Consider the following 22,790-nt stretch of genomic DNA (forward strand, 5'->3'; position numbering starts at 1 on the left):
GCAATTCCTTGAATAAACGCCCGAAGGAATACCTACAGTTCTCCTAGGAAGAATCGAGGTATTTTGGAGGAATCCACTGAAAAGTCCCTGATGGAATCGAAGAATGTCTTTCTGGAGGAATCACAGGAAGATTTCCCTAATGTATTGCAGCAAGTAGGTATGCCAGGAGAAATCCCTAGAAGTATTTCCGGAAGTACCACAGTTAGAATTCCTGGAAGAGCCCTAATAGAAATTGCTTGAGGAATCCCAGCTGGAATTCATGGTGGAAGGCCAATAGGAGCTCCTGGAGAAATCCCAAGACGAATTTCTGGAAGAACTCCTGGATAAAGTCTCAGGAGCACGTCCTGGATAAATCCTTGAAGAAATTTTCGGATGAATCACTGAAAGGACTGAAAATCCAGGAAGATGTCCCGGAAGAATCCCAGCAAGAATGCTTGAAGAAATCTCTAGAGAAATCCCTCAGAGATTCCCTAGTAATATTCCTGAAGAATAGAGAATTTCAGGAGAAATTGTCGGAATTCCATGGCTACCATTACTGAAAGAATTCCTGGGAGAATCACCAGAAGAACATCTGGATTGTCTTGAATAATCCCACCCTGAATTTCTGAAGGAATTCCCAAAAGAAATGTCTAGAGAAATCCACAGACAAATTCCGAGAAGTATCATAGTAAGAATTTCTGGTGAAATCCTAGGAGGAATCTCTGCAGAAATTCCTAGTGTAAATAACACTATCATGACTGCCTGGAGAAATCCTTAGAGAAGTTCATTGAAAATTTATCTCAAGGAATCTATAAAGGAATACCTAGAGAAATCCCGGGAAGAATCGATAGAGGTATTCCTAGAGGAATTCTTGGATGAGTCCCTGAATGAATCGTAGTTGCAAATGTTTCGGATAACGCAAAAACAGTTGAGAATGATGTATCTTAAAAAAAAGCATGAAATTTGAGGTACCGCTTGATGATATTTGCTTACATTCGAAAAAATGGAGCCCGGAGTCACCGGAACCGGTTTCCGGAAAATTCGTATGTCGGGTCCAGAAGTATTTTAGACAACATAAAACTAGCCCAGAATGGTGTATTTCGAAAATCGCGATGTTTGACATGAACCATTTTCAAAGTGGTGAAGAACTGGATTCTGGAATGTCCAAATGTATTCTAAATGACCAACCATCGTGATAATATGCTATAACTTTCAAAATCATGAAGTTTGGTATGTCGCATGCTGGTAGTTATTCATCTTCGAAAAATGGACCCCGGAACCACCGGAACCGATTCCCGTGAAATCAGCATTTCGGCTCCAAAAAGCCAAAAATATTTCGGATGAAACAAAAACACTCAGAATGATGTATCTTGAAAAATTACGAAGTTTGAGATGTCGCATAGTGATATTAAATCTTTTTCAAAAACTGACCCCGGAACCGGTTCTCCGGAACATCCGTAAAACTGAGTCCAAGGCACTTACTGACCGGGATGGACTTTCAGACATATTTTTCCATCATTCTAGTTCATTTAGATCTCAAAACAAAACTGTTCTAATATGGAAATTTCACTTTTTTGAATATGGCCTATAACAATGACCTTTTATGATTCCGAAATAGCTCCGGAACCCGGTGGACATTCCAACAATCCCTATCAAATCTCTAAATTAGAAGGATATGCACCTTTTGTATCAGAAATTGGTTGAAAACAATTTTGAAAAACAAAAAAGTCATAGCGAAAAGAGTGTTTTTTTTTTCGAAAATATAGATTGCGCCAGACTTGTTGAGGTTGGCCCAACCGCCCTAAAGTTGAATTTTCGAGTAAGACAAGCTGGCTTTCATCTTATTTCTCATAACTTTGATACACAGAAAAGTATTTGAAGTATAAAATATTTCTAAATCACATAAAGTTAGGAGTTTTTAATTATTTATTGTTTAATTATTATACTCAAAATTCAAACATTAAGATACTATAACTTTCAATTTGGTCAACCAATTTCAAGGTTGAAGAAGTCATCATTGATACAGTAAGGACCCGATTTTGTCAGCCCCATTTTGCGACATACTTTTTGCTCTCATTGTCTTACGGTCAAACTTTATCCAATTCATCCATGTTTATCATCAAACTACAGCTTAAGGGCAGAACATAGAGGGATAAAAACTTTGGAAAGTTGGTACACGCTTACCTGAAACTACCCATCGATTGGGTTGATCCTACCCGGATTTTTATGAAGTTAGCAGTTGTGTTTACAAAAAAAAGCAGTTGTAAAAATGCGGGTAACTCGAAACGCCAGATATGTTGAATCTGGGTAAAGATCTGGATTATCGGCACTTTGTCACTTTCCGGCTTGACAATATGGCAACGGTCAGGAGAACGCTGGAAATTATGAATGTTTTCGCTGAAAATATGCTCATAAACGCTGTTAAAACAGTGAAATAATTCCGGGGAACTGTTTCCCTGCATCAGGTAAGTGAACAAGCTATGGAAATATGGAGTTTTTCGTTTGAAATATACATTGGAAATACATTAACAAAACCTAGGCCCAGAAGGAGCTGGGTATCGTTTACCCAGATTTTGCCACCAACATCGGTAACCCAGATTTGAGTAAAGGGACATTTACCCAGATTATAGTTACTGCAGTTTTGTTCAATCTGGATCGCTTTGACACCAATCTGGGTAACTAGGGGTTAGCGTGTAGGTTCTCAAGGAGAGCAAAAATGTGTTCCGGGAAGGGGCTGACAAAATCGGGTCACTTATGTATTGTAAACATTGCGTAACTCACCGGATTATTCCATTCCCAGTCATCATAGCAAACTACAGTAAAATCACTTGGCATTGTACGGGACTCACGATCAAGGCGGCTTACTCCGCCAATGCTCCACTCTTCAAATGAGGCAGCATCACACTGACAACCTCGGCATGATGCTTGTTGTCACTGATGCTTGCTAGGAGAAGGGCAGGCAAGGGGAATGACACTATCGTTGTTCACACCGCAAAGATATCATCATCAAAAAATACTACAAAGAATTGCTTCGAGAAAATCGCGTAAAAATATCGTGCAAGAACAGAATGGAGTGTATAAAGCAAAGAGGAGTACGTATGTTCACATTTTTTTTTGTGGTTTGACATCAAACCATGATTCAATTCAAAACACTCCAAAATTCAAGGCATTACGCTTTTAGATTGTTACCTACTAGCGTTTTTTTTTAGCGAGGTGTTTCCAAAAAAACATCCACGCCCTATCTGCACAACGCACCGCTTCGATGATGTAAATGTACATAGCGAGCCACTTGGGCAGTGGCCGGTATTTTGGACACTCTTCGCAATAACTCAGTCAATTCCAAACCAATTGACTTGAAATTTGGCACACGGCACTAAACATATCTCGACGCGTTCCAAAAATTGTGTCAATTGGTTCAAAATTGGCTGAGTCATAGCAGAAAAGTGCCCAAAATAGGAGCCCTGCCGAGATGGTGCCATTTCCCTACTATGAAGATTAAAAATTAATAACAATGCGTCACCATGAGAATAATCCTAGGTACGGAGTCGTATGAAAACCTCTCTAATAAAAATACCTAACCTAATGGAGTCGTATATCCCAACTTAAGTATGTACAATGATCCTTGAATAACAGCTTGTTCTGTAAAAAAAATATGCATAAAAGCGGTTTGTTCATCTATTGTTTAGCAGTAACGTTTGTTGGGATATTTCTAAAAAAGTATATGCATTGATAAATGCTAACTGGCCCGATGTGAGCTAGTTCATCGCTTCGGTTCATTTTGCAGCATTCTCTCCTTGCACTGAATGCCAATAATTCTAACTACGTAGAAAGCGCCTTTGGTCGAATTTTCCTAACACCGAACGCGGCACGCGTTCACAGGAATGTGTTTTGATTTACTCACTCCCAGCTGCCACTTCTGCATTACCATATATAAATAGACAAGCGAACGTAAAATTCATCTTCTAAATTTATGCCGTCATTGGATGTCATGAAGCACCTAAGTGCGTTTAAGTGCCAAAAGTATGTTAATAGATTAGTTTTTTTTTTGTTTTTATGGTTTAACAATAATGGAGATACTAGTTTTTATACATTAGTTTCCATGAAAAATCAAGCTCCCATATGTGTTTCAGAATATTAAATTTTGGCGTAACATGTCAAAGTCTTTGAATGATGTTTTTAAAATTTTTGATTTAGGATTTTTTTTTAAAGAGAATCTCATATTTGAATATAAGATTTTCTCAAATTTTCTTATATTGTAAATCTTTATAAAAGTATGCATTGTATTGAATACTATTTTAGAAGACCCTTGGCATGTTCTGAACACAAAGAAGAATCCAAACCTAATCAATCAAATTTCAAATCAAATCAATCAAGTTTCTAAAAGGGAAAATTTATTTACTCTTTATTTTTAAGAAGTCATATTCCTAAAACTAAAAACATACATCTCTGTATTTTTTATATGTATTTTGATTTTTTCTGATAAAAACATTAAAAACAAAACTAAAATCGACCAACTGATTGAAAATTATATGATTTTCAAAATTTTAATTTTTAGGACCAGGGCTACCCTACCCTAAAATGGTCACACGAATGACTTAATACAAAATTTATCTAAATATTTTTGATGTACTAGAAATGCATCAAATATCTCGACATTCAGAGGTTAACTATATTGATTTTGAATGGAATGGCTGTATATTATTCAATTTAATTTCATTAAAAAATTGTGGGAGTGCAAAAGGGCCCATATAGCTGAGGCGGTAAACGCACGGGTATTCAGCATGACCATGCTGAGGGTGACGGGTTCGATTCCCGGTCGGTCCAGGATCTTTTCGTAAAGGAAATTTCCTTGACTTCCTTGGGCATAAAGTATCTTCGTGCCTGCCACACGATATACACATGCAAAATGGTCATTGGCAGAGGAAGCTCTCAGTTAATAACTGTGGAAGTGCTCATAGAACACTAAGCTGAGAAGCAGGCTTTGTCCCAGTGAGGACGTTACGCCAAGAAGAAGAAGGGAGTGCAAAAAACACAAAGTTGAGAGTTACAATACAGTCGAGAAATTCAACGCACAAGACATTGGCTAAATTGTCCGTTTATCTATGGCACAGACAGCCTGCCGTCGCAAGCACTTGACATCATCGTTCTGTGGGGGAAATATTTCTGAATGAATTTGTTTTCCGATTTGCGATCTTTGGTTCCCGTTTCCGTTAATAGATTCATTCAAATGACCTGTGCGCGCTCTCGAAATGAGTTACAATGATTGTCACACGAAAGGAATTTTCAATTAATTCCGAAGATATTCGAATGGAAGTGCGTTTCTTGGAAATGGGTCAGGTCACAGATTTTCTTCCCAATGATTATTAATCTCGAATCATAAAGAATCTTCCTCAAAGCTGGATTGATCTTTTCATTTGGGTTCTTCTATGAAATTTTCAAGTTATGGTCAAGAGTTTTCGTAACTGTTCAGTATTATTGAAAATATTGCACCTTACAAAATAAAAATCTGCAAAAAAAATACATTTTTACGGTCAAAACTTTGAAAAATTTTGTTTTGTGTTAGCAACATATCAGTCAGCTTTGAAAATTCTTATTTTGGATAGAAAAATCCTAAACATTTAAAAAACGGTCGAACCTAAAAACTTCTTGTTTTTAATCAAATTTTGAAACTCTGCTTCAAATATCTTCAAAGGTTACAGAAGTCCGTTCTTTGCTAAAAAGTACCTCGTCAACAAATTTAAAAACATGCCTAATTTGAATAATACGAATTTTGTCCTTAATGTATGATTTTATCTGCATAAACTTGGTTTGGAGAAGCATGGAGAACAGGGCCTTTTTCAGTTTCTAGCATTGCGCTAATATAAAGTGGATTTATTTTTTCTTAAAAAAATGCCTAGGATTCTGGAGAAGAATATATTGGCGGAAGAAAATTTAAAATTTTCGAACACTATCACACATGTTTTTGTAAATTAATTTTGTTATATAAAGCATCACGTTATTCAAAACTTGATATTAAGCTATGAACCATAAAAAACATAGCTGCATCTGTTTGAAGTTTCAATATTGACATCTAAGTAAAAATGTTACTTTGCTAGTCGCACATAGCCTTAGCGGGGTAGCTCTGGCAATGTCCATCTAAACATAAACGTTTTTTTTTTCAGAGATCGTTAAATATTATGATTCCAGACGGCTTGCAATTTGTGGTCCAAACTCGATGGCCAAACGGCCAAACTATAAATACTTTGAACAGTCGATTTTTCTGTTCTGTTGACCCATAAAATTAGTAACCCACGTTTTTTTTTTTTTTTTGAAAGTTTACTCTAAAATTCGAAACCAATATCCAGTCAGACCAGCTCGATAACGATTTTATCACGAGCAACCAAAACGCACACACTCACACACTGATCGAAACCGCCCTGTCATAACTGGATTTAAATCTCGCGCAATGCAATGAATCACTTACCGCTGTCGTACGATATCATGTACCCGTGTTTACACGTCATCTTGACTAGAAAATTGCAACTGTTTAATTATCACAGACTATCGACGTTTGACGTCAAACAAGTTCAACAGCACACAATAAATATAATTGCACTAAATTACACTAAAACATTACTATCACTTAAAGCTTCGTCATCGGGTACAGAGAATATCAACTGTTATTGCAAGCCACGTGCTCAGCCCACAACACTTTGGAAGATCAATCACAATTTGTTCCACGGCTGCTCCCGGAGCAAAACGGCGCGGTGGCACTCCGTCCAGCGGAATAGGCACCTTCTACTCGGTCAACAACTGCGTTTAGACGACACTACTGTTCCGTGGTCGTCTCGTCGAAATGCAACCACTTTCGCAATAGCTTCCGCTTCTCCTGCACAGGGATGATTGCAACTCAACCGCTGCCACTAAGAAATGTCGCTGTCGCTCACGTTCCATAGCGCGTCTCGATATCGACTGGCGTTCGGCATTGGTCTTCAGCCGGGGGTAACCGATTCCTTTGAGCTCTCCGTCACCTTGAACGCCAAGCACCGAGAACCTATCCCAGGTCGATTCTTCCGCTACGATCGCCGCTGGACGACTGACTCTTGGCGTGCTTGTTTGGGCTAGCTAAACCCACACCACCCGACCCGCCCCTCTGTTTGTCTTAGTCTGTCTCCTCCTATACCTGTCTAATGGTGGCACTTATTATGGGAGTTGCTGGGGAAGGGGCGGGAGGTAGACAGCCAACTCGCAACAGTGCCATGTGATACGGTAAATGCGCTCCACGCGCGGTTCGGGGGTGGCGACGCTACTACCCCTTTCTACTGCACGACAACATTCTCCACCAATTTTCCTTGCAACAGAAGGCACACAGTGTTCTAAGTGGTCGGTGAACTTAATACGAAAAGAGGAGACGCATGGTACTTGATAGGTTGATACAGTAGGATAACGGCCGAATTTTGGATCTCTAGAGGACATTAGTTTGAATTTAAGTCAACAGACTCAGAAAATTTTGCACATAATGATAATGTTGGTTACCTGGCTGAAAATTTGATAAAAATAACTATTTTCTTTAAGCATCAGTTTTCACTGTTTTGGACAACCCAATGTATTTTGGACCCTGTTAAGTATATATTTTGGACATCCGGTTCAATTTTCTCGAGCACAAATCTAGAGAACCGTCAACCCTATCTGGGTGAAAATGTAACTTGATGCTTGCTTCAGTACAGTAAACATTGGGTTACATTTTCAGCCAGATCCGTTTGACAGTTCTCTAGATTTGTACTCTAGAAAATTTGAACTGTGTATTCCAAATACCTGGTCCTTAAACCCACTTGAAACTATTTTTGAATATTTTGGCACTTGAATATGCTAGATCACGTCCTAATTACTTGATTGACAAAGGTTGAACGGTCACGATCGATAAGAACGATCAAATCTGACTTGTACATGTCAATAGTTGCCGCCGTATTGATCTGAACTGATATGAATTGCACGAAGATCCAACTGAATATGGGACTGGGACACTCCACTTATTCTTAAAGTGCAATTTAAGCAGCTCATACATTTTTGGATCAATACCGGCGCTGGCCAAGTCCTTACAATCAGTTGGGAAGGAAAAGAAATGTTAGAGTGTGATAATAATTGATACTAGAGACTGAGAGCACTCTGCATCTCCACAACCAGCACGGGTAGGGTATTTTTTTAGTAGGGCAGGATGTGAGATCTAGGAGTCACCTTTGGTCGATGTTGCGATCCATGGATAGGGGATATTAGCGTGGGACACAAAAAGACATTTTACTCCTGTACACTTTTTGAGTTCCATTTTAGCCCCATATCAACTGTGCAAAATTTCAGCTCGATCGGAGAAACTATATTTTAGCGCCAGCCATTTTTAGTAATTTACTTTACAGTTGCACTAACGTAAGAACTACACGACACACACAATACGCGACGCGACACAAGACAACACTTATCGTTCTTACAATCGTCAAGAAAAGATTTAAAAAATTACCTTTTGTCGACCGGTTTCGGGCGAGATCTAGCCCATCTTCAGGACAATGTACGAACACAACGCAGTCAGTCGGACATTGTCCTGAAGATGGGCTAGATCTCGCCCGAAACCGGTCGACAAAAGGTAATTTTTTAAATCTTTTCTTGACGATTGTAAGAACGATAAGTGTTGTCTTGTGTCACGTCGCGTATTGTGTGTGCCATTTTTAGTGTTCATACGATTTAGTATGGGGATAATCACTTTTTCAAAGAAAAATCGCCACAGGTTGCTCCCCAAGTAACAATTTAAATTCCTTTTAGATTTGTTTATTTTTATGGAAGCTTTATCATAGCATGAAGAATTCATGAAACATTTATAGTTGTTTATATCAAGAGAAAATAATCTCCGTTCGTATGCGGTTTTTAAGTTTTCTTCAAGTTAATTTTGAAAACTCCGCATAAAACAACTTGATTCCCTAAGGCATTTGATCTTATTATGAGTTTTAAGACGTATTTGAAGTTATTTTCAACACATAACATCAACAAACTTTATTAAAAGTTTATGCTTCGTTTATTCAAGTACAAATCATCTGAGTTATTCTCCTTTAAAAACTTCTTAAAGCTTTCAATTCTTGAGCTAGAGCCACTAGTCTGGAACAAGAACTAAGCGAAGTAATAAAATCTTATTAATTCAAATAATAAATTATGCAATAAATTGGCTTTTTTATGCAAATATAAACACTCAAACATTTTTGCTCACTGTTAATTTTGCCGTTTTGGTGCTCAAAAGTAATTATATCGACGAAATATTCATTTTATAGCCAATCAAAAATGCGAGAAGCTTGCTGAGGTCGACCAACCATCAGCCAGTTACTCACACAGGCCACAGCAGCTTGAATCGAAACTAAAATGGGTACTTACTGTGACTCTTCTCGTGCGTATGCTAAATAGTGTAATATGTGCTAGTAAGTTTTAGAAATGCACTTATTAAATAGACGAAATTATAATAGAATTGGCAGTTCCTGAAGCAAAATGTACAGAAACAACTTTCTAGCTCCAAAAAGGTAAACAAACAATTGTCAAAGGCTGTTACTCTTGAATAAAACGAATAAGTTTCATTTAAGACGAACAAATCTGCCTTAAGATCATCACTAGTAAAAACAATCTTCAATAAATGCTGTAGATTTCATGCAAGGTGACTTGGTTCCATCATTGTTTTGAGGTGGTTTGGATTAAAGGTAATAACAATTGATGGCGGCTGCATGAGTTTTGTTCGCCTGGAACGGCAGCCATGTTTAGAAAGAATTGAAAAAGTGGCGTAGCCTTTTGTTTTTACAGGAAATTTATGTCTTCGTATATTAATGAATGATATTATTTTTGAGGCGCTTTGTTATTTTCGTATGTTTTGGGTGGCATATCAACGACAAAGTGGGTATGGCACGGAAAATTTTGATTCCCTGTCATCAATGATCTGTCAGGCAATTTTGATGCATTAGCCATTTCAATTTGATGAAAATTAATTCGCAGTTCAATTAACATTTCATCCATGAAACACAACTAGTTCGCATCTGCATAATGCTGAGGTAAAAGATTTCATTTATCATGCACTATTAGCATTTTTGAGAAAGGCAGCTAAAAGATCAACATGCTTCAAGCTATTCTTGTTAAAGTTTTATGAAGTTCTTATAACCAATCATCAGTGTTAGTACATAAATACAACTAGTTTCAAAGCAGTCTTCAAAACCAGTCTTGAAGATCTCCTGAAGAGTGGGCCAGATTAGTCTTTTGGATAGTTTATACCTATTTTATCTCGAATTTGCAGAACAAAGAGCTTTATAGCTAAGTTTTATTATTCAATCTTAGAAATTACTTCAGGATTGCCACAAAAGTATAATTGTTACTTGGGCCTTAACCCCTAAAATTAAATCGATGAATGATTTCTGTTGGAACTTTTACGAGGAACCAACCCTCCGAAGACCGCAAAGCGATCTAAAGCACGTAGAAAAAGTTATTGACTGAAAACCGAATGGCATGCAAACGCTGTTTAACATGTAAGGAATAACAATAAATAATAAAATCTCATCATTGTATCGATCGGGCGAGGCCTAATAACTTTTTCCACGAACGTCGCATCGGTTTGCAGTCTTCGGAGGTCTGATACCTAGTGAAGTTTTCTACGGAAATCATTCATCGACTTATTTTTAGGGATCTAGGGGTGACTTCTAGCAATTTTTCTTTGCAGGAGTAAAATTTCCCCATAGTAAATCGTATGAAAAACTAAGAATGGCGGGCGCCAAAATATAGTTTTTCCGATCGATCTGAAATTTTGCACAGTTGATATGGGACCAAAGTGGAACTCAAAAAGTATACAGGAGCTTGAGTTTTTCCATTTTTTGTATTTTCCCATATAAACCGTGTACCAGGCTAAGGGGATATATTTGGATGACAGTTTGTGTGTAAATTGGTGATTCCCAAAGTGGGCGAAATCGCCCCCCAGGGGGCGAAAATCAGACCGAAGGGGGCGAAAATTTGTAAAACCAAAATTGGGGGGCGAAAATGCTAGATAGGTGGGCGATTTTTCAAATGATTGAGAAATATCAAAAGTATTGAATGTCAACTGAATCAATTAAATTCCCTGATATTTCAAAAATTTTTTGTTTCTAGGATTATTGAAAAATGTCTGTTTCGAGATAGACTTCATGTCACAGAATTTTTTATGTTTACGTGAATTTTTTGGCAAAATTCCAAGAAAAAAAAAACAAATAAAACTGCTATGCTAATTTCCGAGAGAATTCCTAGTGAATCTGGAAATCTAATAAATAAGAAACTTCTGTGGCGAAAAATCTTGATTGAGTTTTGTTCAAATTATGGAAGGAACAGTTTTTTTTACTTATTATAAAATTTTGTTATTAATTTACATGCAGTTAGTTTTTCTTGGAAATTTCAATCATGAACATGAAGTTTAAAATGAATCTATGAACACTTTTCGAATGATTATTTGTTTGAAAATATTTCAGAGAGGCTTTCCGGAGGAATTCTAAACTTTACTTGTTACTAGGAGCTATTTTGAATTTTTTCTACAAATTCAGCGTTTAATTCCCTCAAAACTGAGTAATGACTGATGCATGTCTTCTTATTTGACAATAAAAAGTTTTCCAATTCATAGGAAGCTTGTCAATTCGCACTGGCTTTTTAAATTTTCAATTACTGAGCAATGCTCACTACATTAGGAAATACACCAATATATTCATGAGATGTATTTTTTGTATTAAAGATATTTTTGTAATTGTTTTTCAATTTCTTATTTGAGTACTTGTGGTGAACAAACATCTCGGGAGTTGAAAACTACTGGTAAAACATCTGGTTGAGGACAACGAGTGGTCGTAAATGTTCACAGTCCGTTCTAATTTGCCCGATTTTGTTCAAGAATATATATAACACAAACATTTCAAAATGTATTTGTTTTACATGCAATTATGCAGTTTTTTTTTTCAAATGCAAACAACCAATTCATTTGCAAAAAAGACTCAATGAAAATTAGAGCGATACTAAAATACTAATATACTAATATACTAAAATACTAATTAAGGAAAAATTAAATTTCACTTAAGGTTAGGGGGCGAAAATGTATTTCTCGAGCTCCAAGGGGGCGATACCTGGTGTAGATTAACTCTGAAGGAAAGCGGCACAGTTCGCTTAGTTGCATAACTTGTAGGCGTTATATGATAGATTGACACAGTGGGAAGTGGGAAAGTTGGAAGGAAGGGAAACGACATTTTCAACCCGTTTCTGTTCTAGCGATGGCTATGAACTTATGAATATACATGAGTTGTATATGTAGAGAAGAGAAAGTACACATAAAGAAAGAAACAAAGTAGAATGGACCTTCTGCATACGAATCAGAAGCGGTAGCTACTAGACCACCAAGCCCGTCACCTAATTACTTGATTGACAAAGATTGATTAGACAAACTTAGCGAATTCTTAGAATGATACGTTAATTAATTGATCAAATATTTAGATTTGGGAAGGGAATATGAAGAATTATATCCAGTAGACACACTTAATTTGGAATACCGTGTTCGGTAATTTTTTGACGAAAGTAGAACAGCTGTATACAGCTATACTGCATTGTTTACCTTTTCCACCAGATTTTGACAGTTGGTGTACTGAGCCTCAGTAAAATCGATTACCGAAGCTACCGAAATAGTTCTGCTGTTCTATTTTCGTCATAAAAGTGCTGAACAGACACTTCAGGATTGAGTGTGTATATATTACTCAAAGAACGTTTTTAGTCCTTCTTCTTCCAGCACTACAGTTTTAGGAACGTCAATGTTGGCAGTAAATGCAAAATTTCTTATCAAATTTGACATAAAGGAAGTTTTGACGAGGAAAAATGAGAATTGTTGTTTTCCAATTACTCATATTTCAAGTCATACCTCCAGAACTGTATCTTTTTTATAATTTAAAAAAGAACCATTCACGGAATTTGTTTTTAGCCGAAATATTATGAGTTTCCTTGGCCACTGGATTCGAAGGTCGATTCGACACGTCCTTTCTACGAACCTCGTTAATTTGATGTTTCCTCAATTTGATGTCTTTAGCTGTCATCGTTGAAAAAAAAGAGAGTGAAGATGAAATGTGAGTGAGGCAGCAAAAAAGCACGTGCCACTCTGTCACTTTTGAGAATGTCAAATATCATAGCAGTACTCACGCTCTCAAAGAAAATATGCAACAAAAACTTACCTAAAAAATGTCTGTTCTGCATTCTTGAGAACATCATTGATTTATAAAAGTTATATAAACTCATGAACTAGAAAAATAATATATTTTTCGATTTATCGATTATTGGCCTAAAGAATCAGATATTCCTTTCATCATTTTTTCGGGTTTTCTAGACCCCCTTCTAAAAGGATCCATTTGAGATTCTTCCTGGAACTCCTTCCTGGATTCCTTCTAGGACTTCAAGGAATTTCTTCCGGTAGTTCTCAAAACCTTTCTGGATTCCTCCAGGAATTCCATCCCGGGTTCTCTCAATAACTTCTTTTGGTATATCTCCTGAAGCTGATTGTCCAGAAGGTATTCCTCAATGTAATCCTGTAGGAACTTCATGAGGAATTCCAATAACAAAAACTGATGGAGGTACTTCTCAAAATACTCCTGGAAGAATTGCTTAATAAACTTCTGAAAGGTTTCCAGAATTTTCAAGTGAAAGAGTTCTCAAATAAATCCAAGAAGAGGTTTCCGAGGGAATCCATGAGGGAGTTACTGAGAAATTTCAAGAAGCAATTCCTGATAGAAGCCCAGAGGAAGTTCCCGGAGGAATCGTTGAAGTAGTGTACGGAGAAATCCCGGAAGGGATTCTCGGAAGAATCCTAGAAGTAGTGCCTGCAGAAATCTCGTAAGAGGTTCTTGGGGGATTCCCGGTAAGATAACAATAGGAATCCCGGAAACACTTCTTGTGGCAATCCCAGAAGTTCCTGAAATAATCTCGGAAGGAGCTCCCATAGGAATTCTGGAGAAGTGTTTCGAGGAATACTGGAAAAAATTATTGTAGTAATCCTGAAAGAATCTCAAAAAGAATTCCTGAAGAAATCCCAGAAGAAACTCTGTGAGGAATCTCGTATTGCAGTGCTTCCCAAACTGTGCGCCGCGGCGCCCTGGTGCGCCGTGAACATCTCTCAGGTGCGCCGCAGGCTCTTAGGCCGAAATACAAAGAACACTATCTTATTATTGAAGGCAGAATATATTTTTAACTGTTTTTGTATTTTTTGCAAAACTAGTGTCACCTCAAACCCTTTTTTGTATTCGATACCAATGTTTTGTTTTTTTTTGGGGAAGACTTCAAAAGAAACTCATTCAAAGGGGTTTTCCCTCTTCTAAATTTTCAATTAAATAGCAAATATTCCAAAGTCCATGAATGTTTTCCGGAATTTAAAATATCCGCATAAAACATTTTTCGCGCTTAGTATCATACGGGCATATCTAAAATGATCGATTTCTCTTCATCGATTTTCTCTTTGTTTAATAACTTGGCCGAGAAATCATTTGCGGCTGTTTTTCTTGTTTTAGATGCTAGCTCTAGTCGTCCTTCACCGAAACACATCGAGAGATCATCCGAACATTGAGCGTATTTCCCGGAATAATCCGAAGAGAAAATCGAAGAAGAGAAATTGATATATGCAGTTACGCCCGTATGATACTGAACGCAAAATTTAGATTTTTACAAAAATTTTATATTTGCGGTATTTTGAAAATTTTCGTAAGACTCTCAAATTGTTGAAATTTTTATGATTCGACTTAGTTTTCGATTTTATCAATTGCTTGTAATTCAAAATCGATATTTCAAGAAACTGTTTTGAAGTTCTTTCCATAATACTGTCATCTATAATTACTGTCAATCTCCAGCTATTCGTGCTGTCTCAAACGTTTAGGGACGACATTATTACTTACATCACTATCATAATTTGTTAGTTCGTCTTGAGAATGATTGATTGTGATTTCCTCTTATAGACTGGTTTAGCTCCTTCTCGTAAAAAAAATCTGCGACAATTTATGTGTCGATTTCATGCATGATTCTGAAACCACCTTTTTAGAGTTGTTGAGTTGAGTTGAGTTTTTTTTAGTTCCGAATACAAAAAAAACATGACCCCTCACCGTCACTGTCAGCCGTTCTGACTGCTTCTGCACAATTCATTTTTATTTTTTTTTTCTTCAAATTTGGTAATGTACGTACTACGTACTTTATTTTAAAAATTTAAAGGTTTTGCAATGCTTCAGAAATCTAAAATTTGTTTTAAATTCTACGAATCTTTAAGCAATTTTTCTTTTTTTTTAATTATAAAAAAGCATGACATTCAAGGCTTTTTTACGATTTATATTGGAAATTTTGAACTGAAGGTGTTAAAATTATTAAAATTCTTTGTAAAAAGTTGTTGGTGCGCCGCGAAAATTTTGAAAATTTCAAAAGGCGCCGCGGTAGCAAAAAGTTTGGGAACCTCTGTCGTATTGAATTACTGGGAATAATCCTTCACGTAATTGTTCAAGGAGTTTCTGAATGAATCTCGTAAGGAATTCCTGAAACAATCTCCGAAATAACTCCTAGAGGAATTCCGGATGAAATTGCTGGAATTTTCTGAAATATTTTCCAGAAATACCTTGTGGAAGTCAAAAAAGAACTTCTGAATACATTCCAAGAGAAACTATTAAGAGCATCTCGGATTGAATTCCCGGAACTTCTTGAAAAATCTTCAAGGAAATCTCTCGAAGTCCCAGAAGGAACCTCTGAAGAAATCCTTCAAGGAGTTCCTAAAGGAATCTCAGGTGGAACCTTATTAGACTCTCAGAAGGGGTTTTTTTAGGAAACTTCTGAAGGAAACTAAAAAATCGCAGGTATAGCTCCCTGAGGACTCAAAGGAAGGAAGGAAAACCTAAAGGAATCCTAGAATAAATTTGTGAAGGAACCACGGAAGAAATTCCTGGAGGAATCTCAGGAATTCGTATAGATCCTAATAAATTTTAATTCCCTTGAATTAGAACTAAAAGAAATTAAAGCATTTGTACCGAAGGTCCCGAACCCGAACATTGAACGCAATTGTAAGCTAGTTCATTCTAATGTTGGTCGATTACACTAGTTTACAAAATAAAAGTAAAGTCGTTAACTTCTATCAACGACCAACATATTTGGCGCATAATTTCGTGCTGATTTCGAGACCATGCTCCAACATTTTTAAAGAAGAACAGTTTCTGATTTTCTTTTCTGAAAATCGAGTTCTACAATTAAAAAAAAATGTAATTACCTGTAATTCAAACATTTTCTTGAGTTGCAGTCAATCTGTAGTTAATGCAGTTTTCAATCTTTTTGCATGAATAGGAAGCTAAATATAATATTTTCATATCATCTGAACCCTTTTTTCTGCGAAATATTGAAGGAAGTCGAGATATTGGTGAGAAAATCGGACAATCTCCTTAAGTTTTAGGGTAATTCGCTAATTGTTGAACACTACCCAAATGTTGAACAGTTTCTGAATATTTTATTATAAACCTTACTTAAGAAATTTTCATCCAACGTAAATATATGTCTACATCATATACATGTGGGTAACGATATTGCTCTAATTAAGTTACAATATTATACATATTTTACGTCAAAAAAAATATTGAAAATTTTGTACCGCTGATGACATGAAAACTGCACAATTCTTAAGATTAATTTTAAGAAATTGCTGTTACGAAATAAGCTTTGCGGGCAAATCGACCACAAATATCAAAGGCACACCATAGTTACAAGACATGGAAGGATGGCATTAATAGTCTACCATTGTTTAAAATCACATTTTCATTGTAATTTAATTTGAAAAAATATTTTTCTTATCACACTATCATTATGCATCCATGATCCAATTGTTGAACACTGGCATAACCTACGATGTTAGGACCATGACTGCTAGAATTTTTTTTCACTTTAACTAACCGTGCATTGCACGGGGTTTCAAGGGCGTTCCAGGGATGTTCTAGGGGTGTTCCAGTGGGCTTCAGAAAGATTCCAGTGGTTTTGAATGGGTTTCAAGGGCGTTCCAGAGGTGTTCAAGAGGAATTCAGAGTGTTAAGGGGGTCCAAGGAGTATTTCAAGGCGTTCCAGGAGGCTCAGGAGCAACCCACGGGTTTTCAAGGGATTTCAGGGTCGTTCCACGTGTGTTCTTGGGCGTTGAGTGGGTCCCATGGGTTTCTAGGAGAGTTTCAGGGGCTTTTAAAGACATACTTTTCTTCTGTCGTTTTCGCTTCTAATCAAATCTTTTCAGTTATTTTTGCATCTAGTCATGTTGAAAACGATTTCAGTCCACTAGAGCTCTCTTCAAATGTGCGATTCCTTGTCATTTAAATGAATTGTCACTAGCTCGGACTAGCTGGGCACAAAACACGAAAAACCCGGAAAAATCCGCCAGAGTGAAAAAATATCGGATGTCGGGTCATAGTTGGGTCAAATTTTATCAAATGTTGGACCACTGTTGGACCCACATCGGGTAACTGTAGTGTCTATGTTGGGTTTGGTGGCCAAAATAAAAATAGGTGAATGATAGGTTGATGTCGGGTTATACGTCATCAATTACGAACAAAGCTTCAACCGTTCAACAATTGGCGAGAACCGTTCAACATTAGGATGAGCTAGCTTAAGGAAGCGTTCAACATTTGGGTTACAGACTTCCCATACAAATGTTCTATTTTCTTTTAGAAAATGGAATTTAAGGGAATACAAATTCAATGGGCAGTATAAGGGATTAGTAGATCTAGACGTTCACTGGATATTTTTCAACTTAAGTGGAATTATGCACGGAAAATCAAACGAAAACCAAAATGCCAGTACTAACCGTTCAACAATTGGCGAATTACACTAGCAATTTCTTTCGAAAAATTATGGAGATTTTTATTTATTTTTTTCTTCTTTTTTTAAAAACAATTTAAAATTTCTTACTCAACGTACATTAAAAATATTAGATACTAAAGAAGTAAAAATTTCAGTTCAATTGGAGCATTGATTACGGAAAATTAGATGTACGAATGGAGCACTTTTGCTTAAAAATAGAACAAACATCGATTTAAAATCGTCAGGCTTGCATGAAAAGTCGAATAAAAATCCCCTCCACTATTTTGTTTTTCTTCACGTTTTCGAACTTAGGCCATGTTTATGTAATTTTGCTTTAAGTGTTATGTGATAGTGTAGCAAAAGAAGATTCCCCAAATTTTTTGTGTGTATTAGCGAACAGCAGGCACGAAAACTCTCATGGTCAAATCAGGAGAAATTATTCATGACAGGAAACGGTAGACAATACAATCCTTGAAGAAGGCCATAGCAAAAAGACCGAAACGTCGGAGCAGAATAAAATACTTGCCATGACTTAATGACTGAGAGGGTCAATCCCAAACAAGTTATACCGTTTTAGAAATAAATTTTAATGTCAATAATTCATAGCTTGAAAAAACGTTTATTGTCGACTAACCGTAACTAGTAAGGAACTGGAAGCTTAGACCACTGTGCAGTATTGTCAAATGGATGACGCTTGCGGGAGGTCAAGAGCACGCGGGCGGGCGGCGCCCCTCCTCGCCGTTCTCTTCCGCGCGATAAACAAGCACACGGGAGATTTGCAAATTTTTGTTGTAAACACCGTGAAAATGTAAGGTTTCGTCGTCGTCGTTCAATATCGCGCAGCCAATGCAGCAATGTTATAGATCGCCTAAAAGGCTACGCGCGGGCGGTGTTGGTGGTATTGGAAACGGCTTGGTTCGCGGCTGGGTTCCAGTGTCGTAGTGAGGGGGTGGGATGCCGGGGTAGAGATATACTTAGACACCGGTATAGATGGAAAAGGTTGTTCGTAACAACCCGTGTGATTACGCGGAAGGTAAAGCACCAATGCAAATAGACAAGTCTACAATGCAGGTGTTTCCAATTTGTGGATCACCGGACATTATATAGTGGTTTGTGGTTTTTAAATCTTGTTTCTAAACACTTCTTACTTTCGAAATATTTACTCACTTGAACGTTTTCATTTTTCTTTCTAGCATTTTTTTTGCATTTTTTAATATTTTACAGTATTTCATGCGTATATTACAGACTTCTTTTTCTCTATTGCTGCTTTCATTGATACCTAACATGACACTTCAACTGCAGTCTCTTAAGTTTTATTATTCATGCTCTGCTAACTGGGTTTACAGTAGACTTAGCAGACACACATACTAAACTGAAGGGCTGCAGATTGTTGTGTCTTCAAAATAATTGAGAACCACTGCTCTACCAATAAGTTATCGATTTTTTTCCTATATAGCTTGGTATTGAAAAGTGGACCCAAAAGCAGAAGCAATATTCTTGGTAATGCTGTCTGTCCCCATGTATACAGTTATCTATCTATACGATTGGTTGACAGGCAAGAAGCACACTGTGACAAGCTCAGAAATATGGCGACGAGTACTGTACATATCGAACGACGGAAAAAAAAACCGCACAAATTAGATTATGAGATAATGGTCATGATGGGTAAACGCGCTGCCTTACACACAGGTAAAGTTTGCGTGTTTCCATCAATCGCCCCCTCCCATCGCATCATCGCATCGGTTCGATCCAGCTCCCGTTCGAACGGGTTGGCGGCAACTGGTCACGTTCTTCAGCCAGCCGCATTTTCGCAGTTTCCTGGGAAATGAAAAATCAATTTTGTAAATTTATTGAAATGGCCATGTCCCTGTCGCATGCCGCATAGTTATAATTGATCTATGGACAATCGAAGCCGGTGGTATCTGTGATTTTGTCGCGCCAATTGGGGGTGCGAAAATTTGCGTAGTATAGCAGCCGGCAACGGGCAAGGCCACGTGCCTATTACGGATGCCATAAAGATATGGGACGTCACAAGTGCTAATTGTGGTTTCGGGATTGCGATGGGGCTTTATCAAATATAACGAGAAATGGTTTAAAATGCTCATTTTGAAAAAGTTTCAAATTATGACTGAAATCCAATATACAATATCCAATTTAGTTTCGACATGGGCTTAATGCTTGGTGATAATACCAACAAGTGATGACATAGCTGCTTCTTCAACTGCTCTTATAAGGCGAAACGGTGACTTGACCATTGAAATGAATTGTGCATTCATATTATCGATGCCATCAGAGAACAATCAACCGATTTTGTGTTCATCGGATGGTGATAATTTGGTGAGTATGTTCCGTTTGTTAACAGCATATCCACTATCCACCGATGGACGCTGGGTGACGACGTTGATGGGTGGCATTTAGTACAAAGCTTGCACCCGTTTGTTTTCTTGCATTGCTTCATGCCGCTGTCTCATGGTTTTATGAGCCAGCGGCCTAATTCTATGACTTGTAGTCATGTTATCATTAAGCGACATATTTTATGATTTAATAACTTTTTCGTCATGTTTTGGGTTCCGGATTTTTACCCGTGTTTGTTATTTTTTTTTTCTTTGTTAGAGTGAGGGGTTAGTATTTTGTTTCATTTCAGAGAGCGCGTAAAGGCGTTCAAGCCTAGGCATAACGGCCAGGGCTTACGAGGTAAATACCCGTGTCCCATTCCAGAAGGTATGGACAAACCAACCTTTTTAGCAACGTCACTCCCACCGTGTTTTGCTTTCTACACCGTGTCCAATAAGTTCTCATACAAAATCAAATTGAATTTATTTTACATCTGTAATTAGGATTTTCACAGTAGGGGTACTCACTAAACAGATTAAATTGCTGCGTAAGCCATGATTTTCTGCTTATTTGAAATGTTTCATGATTTTGCGAATGAAATAATCAAAGATTGCCTTGGTGATCGCTACGTTTAATCAGTTTAATCAGTTTACGCTGTTAAGTGAATCCCCCTAGTAAATTTATTTATTGAAAGGCCATCTAATACTGAACAAATCCAGGAATTAACTGTCCTTTATCCTTCTCTGCTGATCGCGTATGTGTCGTAAGTCCATTTCAGCTGGCACACACGCCATTTCATTGATATTTCGTCTCATTTTAACGAGTAAAGGTTTTACGTTGAAACAAATTAGGTTCCTGTCCTCATCATTGCTGGTAGCAACTATGACCAGAACAGAAAAAAATCTGAGATTCTGTATTGGTAAAGTACGAAATACTTTGTTCAAAATAAAACGTAAATTATACAAAAATGTCCATGTACCTCTTTTAATGAGATTAGTTGTGAAAAAGAAGCATAGTTGCGTCTTATCTTGTTGATTCACATCATTCTTACTTATAAAACATGCTTGTAGCCTGTTGTGGTAATTTTTGTCCAAAATTTACGTTTTATGATGTTTATCTTTAATATAACGACCATTTTCAAGGAAATCAGTCCAAGTTGAGTATTCTTCCAAATTTTTCACCATAGCATCACTAAAATTTTATTTTTTGGCCTTTGTATATCCACTTGGTACAATACTTTGGATAAAAACTCAAAATTTAACCTTATGGGCTTCATTCAGCTACCGTAGAATGATTTTTTTTCGAACATTTTTCTTGCGTGCTATGCTAACGGATATCAGAAAACGGAAGTGTACTGTTAGGCTTATAAAAACAAATAGAAAATAGAGTTATTCTATGCTTTATTAAATCAGTATTATAATACCATTCAATACATGCATTCATTTAGAAAATATGAATCACAGATGTAAAATAAAATTATATTTTGTAAATCTGTAGTTTGTATGAGAACGTATTGGACACGGTGTAGTTCTATATATTAACCTTAAACTCATACTTCCTTTTTTGACTTCATTTTTTTTTATAAATATCTCTCCCTTAGTCGATAATCACGATAAGCGGAGTATATGGGGACATTCTCTGGTGATATTTTTTACAGATCCCTAAGCAATGACAACGTTTTTGACGGATGCCTGCAAACTACCCATTTGCCAGACTTTTCCTAAAAGCTTTGTAACAAACTTCTTTCAAGATTTCTTATGACTTCCCCAACGAGAATTGTAATATGCTCCTGATATTTTTAGTAGAATCCTTATATTATCTTGATGTTTACTTCCAACATTTGTTGCAAATTCCACAAAAAGGTAGTGTCATACTTACTGACAAGATGTGTGATATATTATTTCCAGTGCTATCATGGTAAAATCAGAGCATTTCAGTCAAGGTTCCCCGATTTCAGCACCCCTTCACTGGTACATTCTCATGGATGAATTCCTGGAGGAATCTCTGGAGGAAGCGCTTGAGCCATTCCTACAGGAACTGCTGGAACAACTTCTGAAAGAATTCATGGAACAACTTTTGAAGAAATTCCTGCTGAAATTTCTGAAGTATTTTTAGGAATATTGAGAATATTTCCAAAAGTATCGCTTCCAAAAGTTTCCCAAAGGATCGTTGAAGGAATTTCAGAAGAATTTTTTAAAAAATCTTAGAAAAATTCTAAATGAAATCCCGAAAGAATTTCAGAAAAAAAGGAATATTTTCATAATTTATTGATGGATTTTCTTAACAAAACATCTTAAGATATTTTTGAAAAAAAATATCCTAAAGAAATCCCATAATAAAAATCATAAACAATTCCTAGAGGTACGCTTGGAGGTTATCCTGGAAAAATTTCTGAGAAAATACAGAGGATGCGGAATTTCTGATAAAATCTCTGTGTAAATTTATGCAGGATATCAGCAGGATTGACCTCCAACCTTTCCGTAATTATTGTTAAAAGAATCTCTGAAAGAATCTGTAGAAAATTTTCTGAAGGATTTCCTGGAGGATTTTCCAAAACTTTCTTAAGAAATCCTTCGAGAAATTTCTAGAAAGGAATGTGAAGAAATCTTGTGAATTTTCTTAATGAACTCTTGAAGAATTTTAAA

General features: G+C 36.8%; 1 protein-coding gene across 2 annotated transcripts in view; it reads right to left on the reverse strand.

Annotated features, from left to right (window-relative positions):
• The window catches only part of LOC109422614 (influenza virus NS1A-binding protein), a 106,311-nt gene that overhangs the window by 52,494 nt on the left and 31,027 nt on the right, over window positions 1-22,790 (reverse strand). The window contains exon 1 of one of the 2 annotated variants that reach the window (XM_019697427.3): window positions 6,443-7,306. The exons of the other annotated variant lie outside the window; for it this stretch is intronic. Coding sequence (XP_019552972.3) covers window positions 6,443-6,482 — 40 coding nt within the window. The 5' untranslated portion in view covers window positions 6,483-7,306. Of the gene's footprint in view, window positions 1-6,442; window positions 7,307-22,790 lie in introns of those variants that run through there. 2 annotated transcript variants of the gene reach the window in all.

Source organism: Aedes albopictus, chromosome 3 (genome assembly GCF_035046485.1).
Source record: "Aedes albopictus strain Foshan chromosome 3, AalbF5, whole genome shotgun sequence".
NCBI lineage: Eukaryota > Metazoa > Arthropoda > Insecta > Diptera > Culicidae > Aedes > Aedes albopictus.